General features: G+C 36.9%; 2 protein-coding genes across 2 annotated transcripts in view; both read right to left on the bottom strand.

Moving 5' to 3' along the window:
* Positions 1-17,150, bottom strand: part of CSE1L (chromosome segregation 1 like) — a 415,445-nt gene that overhangs the window by 123,921 nt on the left and 274,374 nt on the right. The window lies entirely within an intron of this gene.
* ARFGEF2 (ARF guanine nucleotide exchange factor 2) overlaps positions 1-17,150 on the bottom strand; it is a 132,343-nt gene that overhangs the window by 17,387 nt on the left and 97,806 nt on the right. The window contains exons 26-31 of the mRNA XM_069072365.1: positions 11,588-11,739; positions 10,271-10,443; positions 7,482-7,642; positions 3,883-4,013; positions 3,624-3,753; positions 622-757 (exon numbers count right to left, since the gene is read on the bottom strand). Of these exons, the coding sequence (XP_068928466.1) occupies positions 622-757; positions 3,624-3,753; positions 3,883-4,013; positions 7,482-7,642; positions 10,271-10,443; positions 11,588-11,739 (883 nt within the window). The remainder of the gene's footprint in view (positions 1-621; positions 758-3,623; positions 3,754-3,882; positions 4,014-7,481; positions 7,643-10,270; positions 10,444-11,587; positions 11,740-17,150) is intronic.

The raw sequence follows: 17,150 nt of genomic DNA, 5'->3' as shown, positions 1-17,150 counted from the left end.
TTATGAATAGGATAGAAGGGATCACCCACAACCTCTCCTATCTGAATTGTGAATCCTCTCTTTATAATGCCTCCAAGGAGTGGGCAGTCAGTCCTAACTGAAACATTTTCAATGACTAAGAAATACATTTTTTTTTTTAAAGCAATTGGGGTTAAGTAACTTGCCCAAGGTTACATGGCCAGTTTTTTTGTGTGGGTATTAAGTATCTGAGGCTGGAACTGATCCTGGGTCCTCCCGACTCCGGGGCTGGTGCTCTTACTGTGCCACCTAGCCACCCCAATAAATACACTTCTAAGGGGATCTGTTTCACTGTCAGTGAGTCCTAATTGGAAGAAACTGTGTCCCATTTGGGACCCAGCAGAATAAGCCTAACCCCTCTTCTACATGACTTCCCTTCAGCAGTGACTGCCTTGATACAATTAATAAGTCCTTGTAACCAAAAGAAAAATAAATAACTTTTTGGGGGAGGAGAAGGGTTCTATTTTTCTGATTCACACAATTAAATTACACACCATGCTGGCCATTAGGGTCTTAAAAAAATCATACTGAGGCATTCTTAGCATCTATTTATCATCCAGTGAACACATCCAGAAAAACAATGCATGTAAATTTGAAGAGTACCTTGTTTTACACACCAGTGTAACTGTGCAAATACATCAGAAAGCAAAACTTCATTTAAAGCTTCATAAAACTGTGTGAACACATCACAAATAGCATAAAGTGCATGATTGCAAGTTGTGGTCATCCATTCTGATTTCTGGAAGAAACAAAGAAATATTAAAAGACTTCCTCACCATTTTCATTTTAAAAATCTTCAGCAACAAAACAATCGAGGCCCACTGAACATAAAGCAGACATTAAAAGTATCCTTTTAAAACACAGCTTACGATGCAATAGACAAAGCTATTTATCTTGGGGATAGTATATAAAAACATTTTTAGGTACCAATTCAGTAACAGAGAAACTAGCAGAATATATCAACAATTATTGCAAAAGAGGCAATATGGTATAATAGAAAAAACATAAGGAAACCTAAGTTCAAATCTGGAAACTACCTCTTACTCGTATGAACACAGGCATATTATTAACAACTCTAGATCTTAGTATTCTCCTTTACAAGAGTAGAACACCCACACTGTCCTCACAGAGATGCCACCAAGATCAAAAAAGATAATCTAAGCAGAATGGTTGTAAACCATGAAGCACTATTAGACTATATGTTCCATATAGTGGATGTGGAATGGGATTGTGGTTTAACTAAATCCTCTCTCCCTAAAAACAGTGCTCTGTGTTAAGGTGAAGTGCAATCAATATTTCTGTTGAACTGAATGTCAGCTATCATTTGACTATTCATTTCTGTCTGTGAACATACTTATACACTCTAGAACACAATGGTCATAATGACCAGCATCTTTTCTGGATTGTATTTTTTTTGAGGATACAAATGGGCAAGGTGATTTCAGTTTTCTCTCTGATATGAAAAATTAGGGAGATCCTCTAGGTTCTTACTAGCTTATACTGGTTATAAGACTGACAGAAACCTTAAAGTACTATGTAACTGTGACTTGTTGAAGAGTATTTCCTATCATCTTAAAGTATTATTAAAATAGCTCAAGTCTATTCTACCTAAATTACTTATTCAGGCCATACCAATCAAACTGCCAAAAAATATTTTATAGAGCTAGAAAAAACTAAAAAAAAAAAATTCATCTGGAAGAACAAAAGGTCCAGAATATCAAGAGAATTAATGAAAGGAAATGCAAAGGAAGGTCCATTATGACCATTGTGTTCTAGTGTGTACCTGATCTTAAATTGTATTATAAAGCACCAGTCATTAAAACTACTTGGTAATGGCTAAGAAATAAGAGTGGTGGATCAGTGAAATAGGTTAGATATCTAAGACACAATAGTCAATGATTATAGTAATCTACTATTAGATAAATCCAAAGATTCTAGCTTCTGGGATATTAAGTTACTCTTTAACAAAAACTGCTGGGAAAACTAGAAAATAGTATGGTAGAAACTAGGCATCGACCAACATCTTATACCCTATACTAAGATAAAGTCAAAATGGTTACATGATTTAGATATAAATTGATACTATAAGCAAACTAGGAGAACAAGGAATAGTTTACCTTTCAGATCTATGGAGAAGGGAAGAATTTATGACCAAACAAGAGATAGAGAACATTATGAAATGCAAAATGGATGATTTTGATCACACTAAATTGAAAAGTTTTGGCACAAACAAAGCCAATGAAACCAAGATTCGAAGGGAAACAAAGCTGGGAAACAATTTTTACAACCAGTGTCTCTGATAAAGGCCTCATTTCTAAAATATATAGAGAACTGAGTCAAGTTTTTAAGAATAAAAGTCACTGGGGTGGCTAGGTGGTGCAGCAAATAGAGCACCGGTCCTGGAGTCAGGAGGACCTGAGTTCAAATCTGACCTCGGACACTTGACACACTTACTAGCCTTGTGACCTTAGGCAAGTCATCTAACCCCAATTGCCCTCCAAAAAAAAAAAAGAATGTAAGTCATTCCCTAATTGATAAATGGTTAAAGGATATGAATAGGCAGTTTTCAGATGAAGAAATTAAAGCTATCTATAGTCATATGAAAAAATGCTCTAAATCACTACTGATTAAAAGAAATACAAATCAAAACAACTCTGAGGTACCACATCACACCTATTAGACTGGCTAATATGACAAAATAGGAAAATGATAAATGTTAGAGAAGATGTGGGAAAATTGGAACACCAATGCATTGTTGGTGGAGTTGTGAACTGATCCAAACATTATGTAGAGCAATTTGGAACCATGCTCAAAGACCTATAGAACTGTATACCCTTTGACTCAGTAATACCACTTTTAGGTCGGTATCCCGAAGAGATCATAAAAATGGGAAAAGGACCCACATGTACAAAAATATTTATAGCAGCTTTTTTTGTGATGAAAAAAGAATTGGAAATTGAGGTAATATCCATCAAGTGGGGAATGGCTAAACAAGCTGTAGTATATGAATGCAACGGAATACTATTGTGCTATAAGAAATGATGAGCAGGCAAACTTCAGAAAAACCTGTGAAGACTCATATGAACTGATGCTGAGTGAAATGAGCAGAACACTGTACATAGTAAGAGTCACACAGTGTTGATGACTGACTTTGATAGGCTTAGCTCTTCTCAGAAATGTAAGGCTCTAAGACAATTCCAAAAGACTCATGACAGAAAATGCTATCCCACATCCAGAGGAAGAAAACTGGAGTCTGAATGCGGACAGAAGCATACTATTTGCCCTCATTTTCTTTTGTTGTTTTGTTTGTTCTTTCTCGTGGTTCCTCCCATTAGTTCTAATTCTTCTTTACATCATGACTAATGTGAAAATATACTTAATATAAATGTATAAGTAGACCCTGTATCAGATTGTACTCCATCTTGGGGTGGGGGGAAGAAATGGAGGGGAAGAAAATTTAAAACTCAAAATCTTATGGAAGTGAATGCTAAAAACTAAAAATTAGTTAATTAATTAGTTTAAAAATAGCTCAAGTCTTAAGATAGGAGATGAAGCATCAAGTCAGATAAAATTCAAAGAAAAAGTTCTTTAAGTATTCAACTTACCTCTGACTGCTGCTCAGGGAGTTTCATATTGTCAAAAATTCTAAACACAATTCTGAACAGATCCTGCCACCAATGCTTTTCAAAAGTGTGACCATAGCTCTTCATTATCTCAAACATCACTGTGAGGCCTCTACAGAGAGCAAAGATAAAAAGTGGAAGGCAGTGTGAAAAAGGGAAGATCTGTCAACTTCAGCAATTGACAACAATATAATTTCAGTGAAGAGAATGCAGCAATGGAATGCACCTTTCATATAATTACCTTGTCCGAACATCTAACTTGCACCTATTAATAATGCAAGAGAGTTCAAACAGGATAGGGAACCAGCCTCGAACCCAGACTCTGTCTCCAGGAGCTACATTCATATCATCACTTGTGTATTCTTGAAGCACCTATAATAAAAATCAAACCTAAGACATTAAAACCTACCATATAACAAAATGCATGCTGAAAAAGAGGTAGTACCAGTACATGTGTTTCCTTCTTCAAACACCTAGTAATTCAGTCTACCTTGTTTTGGCCCAAGGGACCTCTTTCTACACATAACAAACACACGGACCACTGCCCAGCTACCATTTGGTGCTATTTATGTCAACTAGTCACATCTTATGGGCTAATTTTTAAAATGCAGTGGGAAACTTGGAAATGAGAGCAGATCATGAAAGCCCTTTGAGGGGTCAAAGTTGGAAAATCAGGAATTCTCATATATTTCAAAACACTGTTAGAGATCAAAGCATATTGGAATACTTGACTGGACAGTTCAAGTGCTCATGCCTTTCAAGAATGCAGCTCTATCAAACTTGAAATAACAAGAGCCTTCTTCCTTCAACCATTTTAGTTATATTCAGTTATGACCATCTCCACACCTCACTATGTTCTCAAATTGTACCACTTCTAAGAGCCTCGACTGATAAATCCTAATCTTTCTCCTTAATTTATCCACTCGTCCTCTGTTCTCATTCACATTAACCCTACTCTTTGCCCTCATCTTGACCACCGATCCCTCAACCTGTTCTCCAAGCATCATTTACCTCTTCTCTATCTGTGCCCTTCATAATAAATCTTCTGGTTTTGTCCAGAAGTCAATCTCTCTACTCTCTTTAGTGGAAAATACAATTTATCCACCTCTACCATCAAATAAGATCAAGTTTCCTTAATACTAATCCAGCCTTTCACTATAATACTGCTTCTACTATCTTGTTACTTCCAACTCTCTTTCTTCCCCCCTTCAAGGTCTAACTTGAAAAAAGTCAACTTCTAATGCCTATTTCCTCATCACTCAGTCTTTCCCCAAGTCTTTGCAATCAAATTTTCTTTCTCATCACCTTACTGAAATTATTCTCTTAAAAGTCCTTGCTGACCCACTAATAAATTCTATGTTTTTTTTCATCCTTTATTCTTTTTGACACTGCAGTATTTGACAGTATTGGGTATTCCCTCTTTGTGAATATTCATTCTCTCTTCCCTTGGCATCAGATATACCAATTTAATCCAAGAGGTATTTATTAAGTGCAAACTAAGTGAGAGGAGTGGTGCCAGGCACTGAGGACATAAGGAAAAAATGAAGAATAGCACAAACTCTATCAGCTTACATTATATTGGGGGAGCGAGGAAGAGAATGCAACATGTAAATACCTAAATATATATAAAATAATTTGAGGCAGAAGGAGAAAATCTTAATAACTAAGAAAATCAGGAAAGGGCCCTATGAGCCCTTTAACAAAAATATGGGATTCTTTTCTTTTCTTTTTTATTTTTTGGAGGGAGGATGGCAAGGCAATTGGGGTTAAGTGATTGCTCAAGGTCACAAAGCTAGTAAATGTCAAGTGTCTGAGGCCAGATTTGAACTCAGGTCCTCCTGACTCCAGGGTTGGTGTTCTATTCACTGCCATCACCTAGCTGCCCCTTTTTCTTTTACTTTTAACAACTTCTTTCCTTTACTGTCTCCTTATCTTCTTACCTCTAAAGGTGAGTGTTTTTCAATATTCTGTCATCAGCCCTCTTCTCATTCTACCCTTTGGATATTACAATCATTGCCATGAGGAAGTATGGCATAATGGAGAGAGTGCTCTACTTAAAGTCAGAAAGATCTGAGTTCTAATACTGCCTCACACATTTATTAGCTGTGTGACTACAGACAAATTAACTTAACCTTTCTTGGCTTTAGTTCCTTATCTCTAAAATGAGGAAGCTGGATTTAATAATCTCTAAGGTATTTTCCTGCTCTAAATCTATGAATGATTATTTGACTAAACCTATCATCTCTACACAAACAACTCCAGATTTTTTTTTAAATGGTAATAATGGCATTACTGATTTGTTTCTATTTAAGATTATAGATTCTTCACTCCTTTGCAGAAGTATGTGTTCCATGGGTATATAACCACTTTTTTTTTTGATGTATTGATTATTTTAGCTGAATTTTTTTCCTCTCTACTTAAAATTCTCTGTTATAAGAGATGGAGGCCTTTGGAGGCTGCAGGGAGGAAAAAGGAAGTATACATGGTGATGTATCATATAAGTGATATATCACTTAAAAGATATTAATGAAAAATTTTTTTGAAATTTCTAAATTTTTTTTTTTTTTAAAGCAATTGGGGTTAAGTAACTTGCTCAAGGTTACACGGCCAGTTATTTCTGGGTGTGGTGCTGAGTGTCTGAGCCCGGGATTTGATCCAGGTCATCCCAACACTGGAGCCAGTGCTCTTACTCGCTGAGCCACCTGGCCGCCCCTAAGCAATTGGGGTTAAGTAACTTGCTCAAGGTTACATGGCCAGGTGTTTCTGGGTGGGTGCTAAGTGTCTGAGCCCGGGATTCGATCTCCAGGTCTTCTCAACACTGGAGCCGGTGCTCTTACTTGCTGTGCTACCTGGCCGCCCCGAAATTTCTAAATTTAAAAAAAAAAATCTTGTTTAAAAAAAGATGAACTAACAGATTCATATATTGTTAGAGCTGGGAAGGCTCTATAAAATTAATCTAATTCAAATACCTCATTTTATAGGTAAGGCAACTGAAGCCCACAGAAATTAAGTGACTTGACATAGAAACGGCTCCCAAATCAACCTCTTCCCCATGCTCCACAATCCATATCTCCAACTTCCCCACTTACTGATAGCCTTCCCTCTCTTCAAGGCTCAATTCAGGTGGCCCTTTTCTCCATGAAGTAGACTATATTTTCCTAGTTCTGAAAGTAATCTCTTCCGTAAAGATTTTTTTTAGCACTTCATTTGGATTGCTTTTGTTATATGTGTACTTTATCACATTTAGTCTTTTATTAAAGTTATTGGCTTACATGGCTTATTACCCATTAGACTGTGTTTTAGCAGCTTTAGGGCAAGGATACTGTCATTTTCCTTTTATAATTCCCAGTGTCTGGTTTAGCAGAGCTTAATACATATTTTTAATTGAATTCATTATTGTATAAAATGAATAAGGCTTCTTTCCCTTTCTGACACAAGATGGTCATGTGTTCCTGTACAAGTCACACTTCCCCTTGCCTTAGGCAACTCTCTAAGACTTTGAACTTCAGAGAAGGGGCATTTTACAATAAACTGCAGAGGGAGCCTTTTATAATTTGAACTCTAATTAGAGAAGAAATTTTTAATGTTAATAAAAAGTAGGCATTTTTAGAGTTACTAGCGCTATGATTTAACTTTTCTTCTATCACATTTAGCACTGTCACTTCCTAAAAGGGTGGCTTGTTTCTAAATGAAGTGAAATAGCATAATATCTATCTGCAGTATTTATTTTAAAACAGCTAGTTCAAAGTGAAAGCAGATCCAAAATGGAATATGAACAGCAGTTGACAATAATAATTTTTTCTCCCCAACCCCTAGTCAACTAAGGGAAAGTGAACCTACCCTGGGCCTTTCAGAAACATATTTCCCACAATAGCGAATCAGTCGAATTGCTTCCATGCTGGTGTCGGGAAAAGAAGCATTGCAAGCAAACTCAGATAAGCACTTCACAGCATCTTGAAAGGAATCTATTGCAGCAGGGAAATGGTGCTGAAAGATAGTTGCTGGGGAAACATAAATTGTGTCAAAAGTGTTTGTTAGGTGGATAAGACAGTAAAAGTATGACCAAATCTAAGAGAAATGTGTCAATGATTTTCTCTAGGATGAAAGTTTTCAATAAAAAGCTATTCCTGAATAATATAATAAATATGTATCAGTCTAAATTGGTTCAAATTACTTCAAAGAATATCATGAAGATACAAATGGTACAGGATCATAACAACACTAATTTGAACATTAATGTTAAGTTAAGCCAATTTAGAATACAGGAAGTTGATGAACTATGTAATTAGAGAATTGACTATCTAAATGATATTATTTCACCGTATAATTTAGTGGAAAGTAACCAAGGCTTCTATTTAGAACTGAGTTGGGAGTCCTAGGTCTATTACTTATAACATTTAGAGTCTAATCTTCTTCATCTTACAGAAATAGAAACTGGGGCCCAGGGAAAGGAAGTAATTTGCCCAAGGTCATGCAGGTATTAAGTGACAGAGTTGGGATTCACACCCAGGTCTTTTGACTCCAAATCCAGTGCCCTTGCCACTATACCACAACATACTACTAGCACATCCATACTCACTAGCTGTATGAGCAAGGGTAAGATCGTTAACTTTGCACAATTAGCTTGTTGAAAGCTCATCTGTAAAATGGGGATAATACCTATAAAACCTACCTCACAGTCTTGTTGTGAGGTTCAAATGAGATAATATATTTAAGTGTTTTGCAAACTTTAAAATGTTATATAACTATCAGTTACTATAATTATGAATCATTTGCCTTCTATGAGTCTCAGTTACTTTATCGTAAAAATGGATGTAATATAGCTAACTACCTACCTTCACTTTAGAGGACTGTAAAGTGACAGATAGGTAAGATACTGCTTCATAAACTGTAAAGCCCTCCTAGATCAATCAAGCAAGCAAGGCTTTAAGTACCCACTACAGAATAATAAGCAAGGTGCTAGGAAGCTGAATACGAACACAAAAGTGAGACAATCCTTGCCCTCCAAAAGCTTACATTCTTACTAGGGAGACACAATATGTTCCAAGATAATTAAATCCAGTATATATATACAAAATAAATACAAAGTGATTTGCCAAGGTACTAAAAAGTGGGAGGATCAAGGGACTACTGTAAGTATGTGACATCAACTGAAATCTAAAGACAGCTGGGGTCTCCATGAGGTGAGAAGGTAGAGCATTCTGGGCTTTGGAACAACTTTTACAAGGGCAGAGAGTTGAAAGATGGAAGAACAAGTGGAAGCCATGAATGGGAAGAGAAGCAAGTAGGAGACTTTATGGAATCAGTGGAAAGACAGGCTCTGGCCAGATTGTAAAGAGATTTTAAAAGAAAGAGTTTATATTTTTTCTATGGATAATGAGGAAAAATATGAGCTCTTATAAAACTAGTCCTGCTGCTCTATCTGGTTTCAATTCCACAGAACAAGTTACTCCCTGGTGTCCTTGTTCCCTTTTCCCACCCCTGCTTTCGTGCCTCCTCTTGTGTTGTCTCCCTGGTTAGATTGTAAGCTCCTGGAGGGCAAGGACTAGCTTTCTTCTCATTCATTGTATTCCCAGCATTCAACACAGCACCTGACATATTGTAGGGACATATTAATGTTTAATAGATTTGACTGAAAGTAAATGATGTCTTTTCTGTAAGTAAATGATATAAAAATGTCTATTTTTCCCATCTGTAGAGACAAGAGTCCCAAATTTGCTATGTCAAAGGAGGATAAGGAAGTGCCTTGTTTTTTAAATCTTCCAAATAGCACATGTTCTAAGAGAAATCTTTTAAAGTTAAAATGGCTGACACTTTCACAAGGTCAGGCACAATTTTGGGCCATCCAGTGACTCAGGCAAAGAGATTTAAATGCAATGAGAGTTGCAAATGACTGAATAAAAATCTTCTTACTAATGACAAGAAATTAAAAGAATTCAGCTTCTAGTTAAATAGGATACAAAACACTAGTCCTGTCTGCCTCCACAGTCATCACTTTAACAAGCTATACCAGGTTTTGGAAGCATTCCTCCTCCTCCTCCTCCCCCTCCTTATTCTCCTACCCCCCAACCCCCACTCCCATAAAGCTCCGGACACCGAAAGCCAATTCTCCCTCAAAGGTAATACACTAAATAAATACTCTTTAAAATCCAGCAATAGAAGTCTGGAATGTTCTGCCCATCTCAAAAAAACTACATTTTTATAGAGCTTTTGGTTTACAAAATGTTTTCCTCACAACTACTCCATAAGGTATTATTAAGGTGTCCTAAGTATTATTATCCCATTTTACAGATCAAGGAATTGAGACACAGAGAGGTTAAATAACAAAGTCACACAGGTACTAAGTAAATGTGAGAGTCAGGATTTGAAAACAGGTTTCCTGATTTCTCCTGATGTGTTGTTTTTTTCACTTTTCCTCAAAAACAAAAACAAAAAACCAGTCCCAACTTTTGAGTTAAAATCATCCAAAGAATAAGCACACCTTAAGAATTGAAATTATTCTCTGTAATTTTACTCTAACTTCCTCAGATTGATTTCCATGGGCAGAAATTTTATATAGCAAGTGGGTTTTGTGAAAACATTACATAAAATGCAAGATGTTATCTCCGTGAAATTTAATTACTACTTACTGACTATATGGCCTGTTGTTTGGAACGCCAGTTCCACAATATTTCCATCATGATCAGAGGCTGCCTGGTGGAATACGGCAAAGATATTCTTCCAACCTGACCGAATGTTAGCAGCTTGGGAGTTTACCATCTGAGTTATGCAGCGGATAACCATGTCTCGAATGGTGGGTGATCTTAAGAAAAAGGGATAGCCATATCATCTGTTCTTCAGTACACAGGAAAGAGACTTTAACATACCTACTAACTTAGAATTAATATTCTTTATAGTTACCTTAAAGCTATTAAGGCACAATAAATACTTCCTACCTTTATTTCTCTCCATGAACTTCACTATGAAGCCCCATCAGGCCACTCTTTATTCCTATCATTCCCATAAATATGAACTGTACTCCTCTGTTCCCTATGCCTAGAATGTCTTTTCATCTTCACCTGTTGAATTTGTGGTCTTTTAAACCCTAATTCTAATGTTACTTAATCAGTTCATCTATTTCCCTCCTAGACTATAACCTTCATGAAAGCAAGGGCCATATCTTAGCTAAACTTTTTATCTCTTTTAATACCTACAAGTAGTATTTTTAAAATTTACATTTAAATTTTAAATATTTACAAAGAAGGCATTTAGAAAATTACTGGAAACTAATTATGCCAAAGCTCCAAAAAATCACCCCAGGTCTACCCCAAATCAGATGACCTTAAGCCCCAAATCATGTATGCTGATATCCAATTATATACTCAACTGGATTACTGACAATAATGGGGTTTATGTGACATTTAAATGTCACATTAAATGACCTGCTTTGATAAGATGGCCTCTGAACATATCACATTTAATCTTGTTTTTGTTATGGTTCATCTTTATAGCAGGTGAGAAGGGGCTGGGGATGCAAGGACTGTCTGGGAGGATGGGAGGTTATTGAATGCTGTTCTTAATTCACAGTGACCTATGTATTTTCATTGATAATCAATAATTAATAGAAAATGCATGTTTGTCTATGGTATTTCCTTGCCACTGGAATAGAATCATTTTGTGGATAGGGACTCTATCTAAACTTGATTTGCTTAGGGTCACAATTCATTCCATGGCAGGGGAGGGGTCAGCTTAGGAACAGGATGGCATAGTGGATTCAGTAGACCTGGTAGTCCCAGCTCTGCCACTATCACATAAAATAATCTTCATGTCCCATCTCTGGGTCTCAGTTTTCTTTTCTGTGAAATGAGGGGAATAGACAAGATAATCTTTTATATTTCATCCCACTCTTAACAATCAAAACATTGTGGTTTGGTTGTAGTGATCTGTGATAGGAAGGTATCACATACCTGTTTTTCTTCATAATATGCTCAAATGGCCTCAGAAAATCTTTCTGGAATCTGAAATTGGCTAACTCTCCCTTCTCAAGAAACTTCATGGACAGCTGCCTCAGTGAATCGACAGCAAAAATGGCCACATCTTCATTAGGATTACATCCAACCTAATAATGAAGAGAAAGTGTAAGAAAATATGTAAAGCTTAAAAGAGCAAAAATATCATCTAACATTTACATGAAACTTCCCTAAGGTTCTTTCTAGCTCTGGAAGTTTAAGAATCTTTAGGTCTAAATCTAAGAATCAAGCAGTCCTTTGGGCTCAAAGAGGGCCCTGATTTAAAGATTTTTTTTCAGATGTGCTCACATGACAGGCACAATACATAACTAAGCACCAGAAACACAAAGAAATATACACATAACATATCTTGCTTTTTATACTGTTAGGACATTTATTTTGACCAATTTATTTTTGGGTTTGAGCTCACAGTCACATTTTTCCAGATCATGAAGCTGTATGCTACAAATTTAACTATAGGGGCAGCTAGGTGATGCAGTGAATAGAGCACTGGCCCTAGAGTCAGGAGGACCTGAGTTCAAATGCAGCCTCAGACACTTAACACTTACAAGCCATGTGACCTTGGGCAAGTCACTTAACCCCAACTGCCCTGTCTTCCCCCTTCCAAAAAAAAAAAAAAGAACTTAACTGCAGTGAAACACATAACAATGTACATAATAATTAATATTTATATGCTAATTTAAATCTATAAATCATCTCATTTGATCTCAACAATCTTATGGTAGGTACTATTATCTACTTTAGAGATGATGAAAACGAGACAGAGAAATTAAATGACATGGTCACACTGCTAGTAAGTATCTGAAGTCCAACATCCTATCTATTGTACCACTTAGCGACCTCTACTAATGTAAATTTGGTGTTATAATACCAAGAAAAATGTGAATTATTACTGCAAATGGGGCTTGAAAAGGTAGAAACATGCAAAATATCTAATGTCATTAATTAGTTCATCAAAAATATAATACTGAGTATAACAATGTTATAAGGTTACAATGTTACAGTTAATTCTATAAAAACATTCTTATATCATAAATGGCTAATAATATGGTAAGTGAAGATATAGAAGAACTTATGTGACATTAGGCAAGGCCTGACCTACTCTAATTTACAAAGTGCAGAAAGTGGTTTCCACAAACAACAGGAGAAATGAAGAGAACAATCAAGTTTTTGGGTTTGTTTTTTAATTTTGGAGGGGGGAAAGCAAGGCAATTGGGGTTAAGTGACTTGCCCAAGGTCACAGAGCTAGTAAAGTCTCTAAGGCCAGATCTGAACTCAGGTCCTCCTGATTCCAGGGCCAGTGCTCTATTCTGTACCACCTAGCTACACCCAATCAAGTTTTCCATAGCATTTTGCTTAATAGCATTGATTAGGTGGAACTGGGAGTACAAAATTAAGAAGATAGGCATAAAGAGCTGAATTACTACATTCTGGTCTGTCTTTCAAGCTTGTTGTTAAGGACCCACAGGAAGAACATAGACCAGACTGACTATCTACATGTAAACAGCTGAAGAAACTGATTAAACTCAAAGAAAATGCTATAGGGACAGTGAAGACTTAAGAGACCTAAACTAATCAAATATAAGAATATCTTTTGTGAAAAGAACCTCTGAGGCAAGAAAAGAAAAAAACAAACAACTTATGGTTTCACAGTTGCCAGTAACAAGAAATCATAGCTAAAATCCTTTAAAAATACATTTAGAGGGCTAGAGCTTGTCCTTATATCACTCTTTCCTAGAGTTATTCTTTATGACAAAGAATAAAACAGACAAGTTTAGCCAAGGTCCTGGACATGGAGAGCAATCTGACAGTATATGTAGTGTACCCCAGCCACAGGGCCCCTCTCTGCAAAGAAGGGAATTGTCTTCTCACAGCTCCTCTAGGGGGCCAAGGTTGACTGCCGTAATTTCACAACATTGAGGGTTTTTTGAGTTGCTCTTCCCATACACATACAAAGCCATTGTAAATGCTGTTTACTTGGTTATGTCAGCTTTTTTTATTTAATATTGCTGGTTAACTGATTTACTTTAGGTCAGTTTATGTCATTCTATGCTTCTCTGTATTCATCCTATTTGTTTCTTATAGAACAGTAATAATCCATTACTTTCATGTACTACAACTTGGTTAGCTATCTCTTAATCAGGAAGCACATACTTTGTTTCTAGGTTTTTGCTAAGACAAAAGTGCTACTATATAATATTTTGGGATACATGAAGCTGTTTGTTTTTTTTCCCCAATTTATTCATTTTAGTTTTCAATATTCATTTCCATAAGATTTTGAGATACAAATTTTTCTTCCTGTCTTTCCCCTACCCCCACCCCAAAATAGCTAACCTACTGAATACCCCTTTCCCCAATCTGTTCTCTCTTATATCCTCTCCCATTGCCCCTCCTAACTTTCTAGTAAGTCAAGATGGATTTCTATCCCCCCAGTGCCTGTATATCTTATTTCCCATTTGCATATTAAAAAAACACACACACAGTGGTTTTTTTAATACACATTTGTTTTTAAAACTTTTGAGTTCCAGTTTTTTTCCCTTCTTCCCTCCCCACCCACCCCACTGGGAAGATAAGCAATTCAATATAAGTTGTACATGTGTAGTTATGCAAAACATTTCCATAGTAGGCATATTGTGAAAGACTATATTTCCCTCCAACCTATCATGTCCCCCACTTATTCTATTTTCTACTTTGACCCTGCCCCTTTTCAAAAGTGTTTGCTTCTAACTACCCCCTCCCCCATCTGCCCTCCCTTCTCTCATCCCCTCTCTTATTCCCTTCCCCCTATTTTCCCGTAGGGTAAGATACCCAATTGAGTGTGTATGTTATTCCCTACTTAAGCCAAATTCAATGAGAGTAAGGTGGACCCATTTCCTTTTACCTTCCTGCTCTTTCCCCTTCATTATAAGTTTTCTCTTGCCTCTTTTACATGAAATAACTTACCCTAATCTATCTCTTCTTTTTTCCTTCTCCCAATATATTCCTCTCTCACCTCTTATTTCTTCTTATTATTTTTATTTAAAAAAATTTTTTTTTTTAAAGCAATCGGGGTTAAGTAACTTGCTCAAGGTTACACGGCCAGTTATTTCTGGGTGTGGTGCTGAATATCTGGGCCCGGGATTCGATCTCCAGGTCTTCTCAACACTGGAGCCGGTGCTCTTACTCGCTGTGCTACCTGGCCGCCCCAACACCTCTTATTTTTTAGATATCCCTTCATAATCAACTCGTCTTGTGCCCTCTATGTATACATGTACATACATATGCACACCCTCACCTATATATTTATACACATTATACCCTCTTATACATACATACATATATATTACCTTCAACTGTCCTCATACTGAAAAAAGTCTTATGAATTATAATTATCGTTTTTCCATGTAGGAATGTAAATAGTTCAACTTTAATAAGTTCCTTATGATTTCTTTTCCCTGTTTACCTTCTCATGCTTCTCTTGCTTCTTGTATCTGAATGTCAAAATTTCTATTCAACTCTGTTTTTTTCAGCTAGAATGCTTGAAAGTCCTCTATTCCACTGAATGACCATATTTTCTCCTGAAACGTGATACTCAGTTTTGCTGGGTAGGTGATTCTTGGTTTTAATCCCAGATCCTTTGACCTCTGGAATATCATATTCCAAGCCCTTCGATCCCTCAGTGTAGAAGCTGCCAGATCCTGGGTTATCCTGATTGTTTTTCCACAATATTCAAATTGTTTTTTCCTGGCTGCTTGTAATATTCTCTCCTTAATCTGGGAATTCTGGACCCTGGCTATAATATTCCTAGGAGTTTTCTTTTTGGGACTTTTTCAGGAGGTGAGTCCTCTTTTGCATGGATTGGGGAAGGTGGAAGCAGGAGGTCCTGCCATCTTGACTCTGCCTCTTAAATCTGTCTTCTTGCCCTCCAAAACTTACACACATGCTTCACACTGCTCCTACTTGAAGATTAATTCATTTCTTCTAAAACTCTGAAATCTGATTCACTTAGTTGAGCCTTTTTTGGGGAAAGGTCATTTCATTCATTATTTTGCTATTTCTAGACCAAGGCCACTGTTACCATCAGTAACTGACTGAGATGCTGATTTCTCTCAAGGACTGATTAACACACCATTTGGTATCTGGGTTTGGGTGAGCTTACTAATCTCAATCACTGGGTCCCCAGGTCCTGCTGTTACTCTTTCTCCCACTACAGAGAAAGTCTCTTCCTTTTATTTGTAGGTCTCACTGCTACAAAATGACTCTGGAGGAAGAAATTCTCTCAGATGTTTTTAAAAAACCTTTTTTTTTAGTGCCAAAGCAGTGTGGTACAATGGAAAAATGGCTTTGGAGTCAAAGAATATGGGTTCAATTCTCCTCTCTGATAACTATTACTACCTGTGCAACCTTAGGCATGTCACATAAACTCCCTAGGCTTCAGTTTCCTCATCTCCAAAATGACAGAAATAGGCTCTGAGGGCTCTAACTGTAGGACTATGCTCTTCTAAGATACTGACTTTTATGATTATGGGATAGGATCAGAAAGTTTGAAGTGACAAGCACTGTTAATAACAAACATAATAACAATGATAGAGACAATTAATTGAATTTCAAGTCCCAAATCTGAGATGTAGAAAAAACAATAGCTATCTCCAATAAAAGTCTACTTATAGTGTTCCTAACAAGCACGTTTGGTTCATTAAAATCCCCAAAACTTGTTTCACAGGAATTAATTCGAGTCATGTCTCCTCCCATCCTTTAGCTGAGATTTTTTTTAATCTAAGACTTTGCATTTATTCCTATTAAATTTTTTCTCTGAAGAATTAAAAATGATTATTACTCAGAGAACAACTGAGAGGTACATGGCAGGTAAGAGTAGACTACAACACATAAAGACCTAGAAGAAAGAAGAAGGTATTACTGATGGACAGCCTGTGTGATATACTGGCAACTGTAAAATGTTAACAGAAAACAGCAAAGTCCTCTATGCCCCCTGTTATACCAGGTGATGCAACTGCATTACACTTACAGAAATGTTGACAAGACTGACCCAGGAGAGGGAGGTTTGGAAAGAACTTCAACAATAATGAGATCACAGATACATCTGAGTAAATATAATATTGTGTTAGACTACTTATCTAGCCAATTGAGATAGTTTTGAATCCTTTTTGATTCAACCTGTTAATTATTTCTTCCATAGCTACCTTAATGTGGACCCCTGGGAAACTCCACTCTACCACTTCCTATACAGAGAGATGGCTGCCCATCCCTATTGCTTCCTTATCTTGGAGTCAGGTCCTGAACCACTCTTTCCGCCTGCCTTTCCAGCAGTGGTTCCAAGGATCTGGACAGCACAGTGGAAGAAGTCCTGGATCTAGAGCTATCACGCCTAAGGAGGTTTCCTACATCCTTCTACGCACACCGCACCGCACGGCACCGCACACGTTGTTCCCTCTCAGAATGTGAGCTCCTGGAGGGCAGACCTTTACTTTTCACTTTCATCCCCAATGACTAGCCTGCCCCC

Source organism: Petaurus breviceps, unplaced genomic scaffold, assembly GCF_028583685.1.
Source record: "Petaurus breviceps papuanus isolate PSGF00001 unplaced genomic scaffold, PetGlider_PUasm1.0 90847, whole genome shotgun sequence".
Lineage (NCBI taxonomy): Eukaryota > Metazoa > Chordata > Mammalia > Diprotodontia > Petauridae > Petaurus > Petaurus breviceps.
The sequence above is the reverse complement of the archived record's forward strand: the minus strand, read 5'-3'. Positions and strand labels throughout refer to the sequence as shown.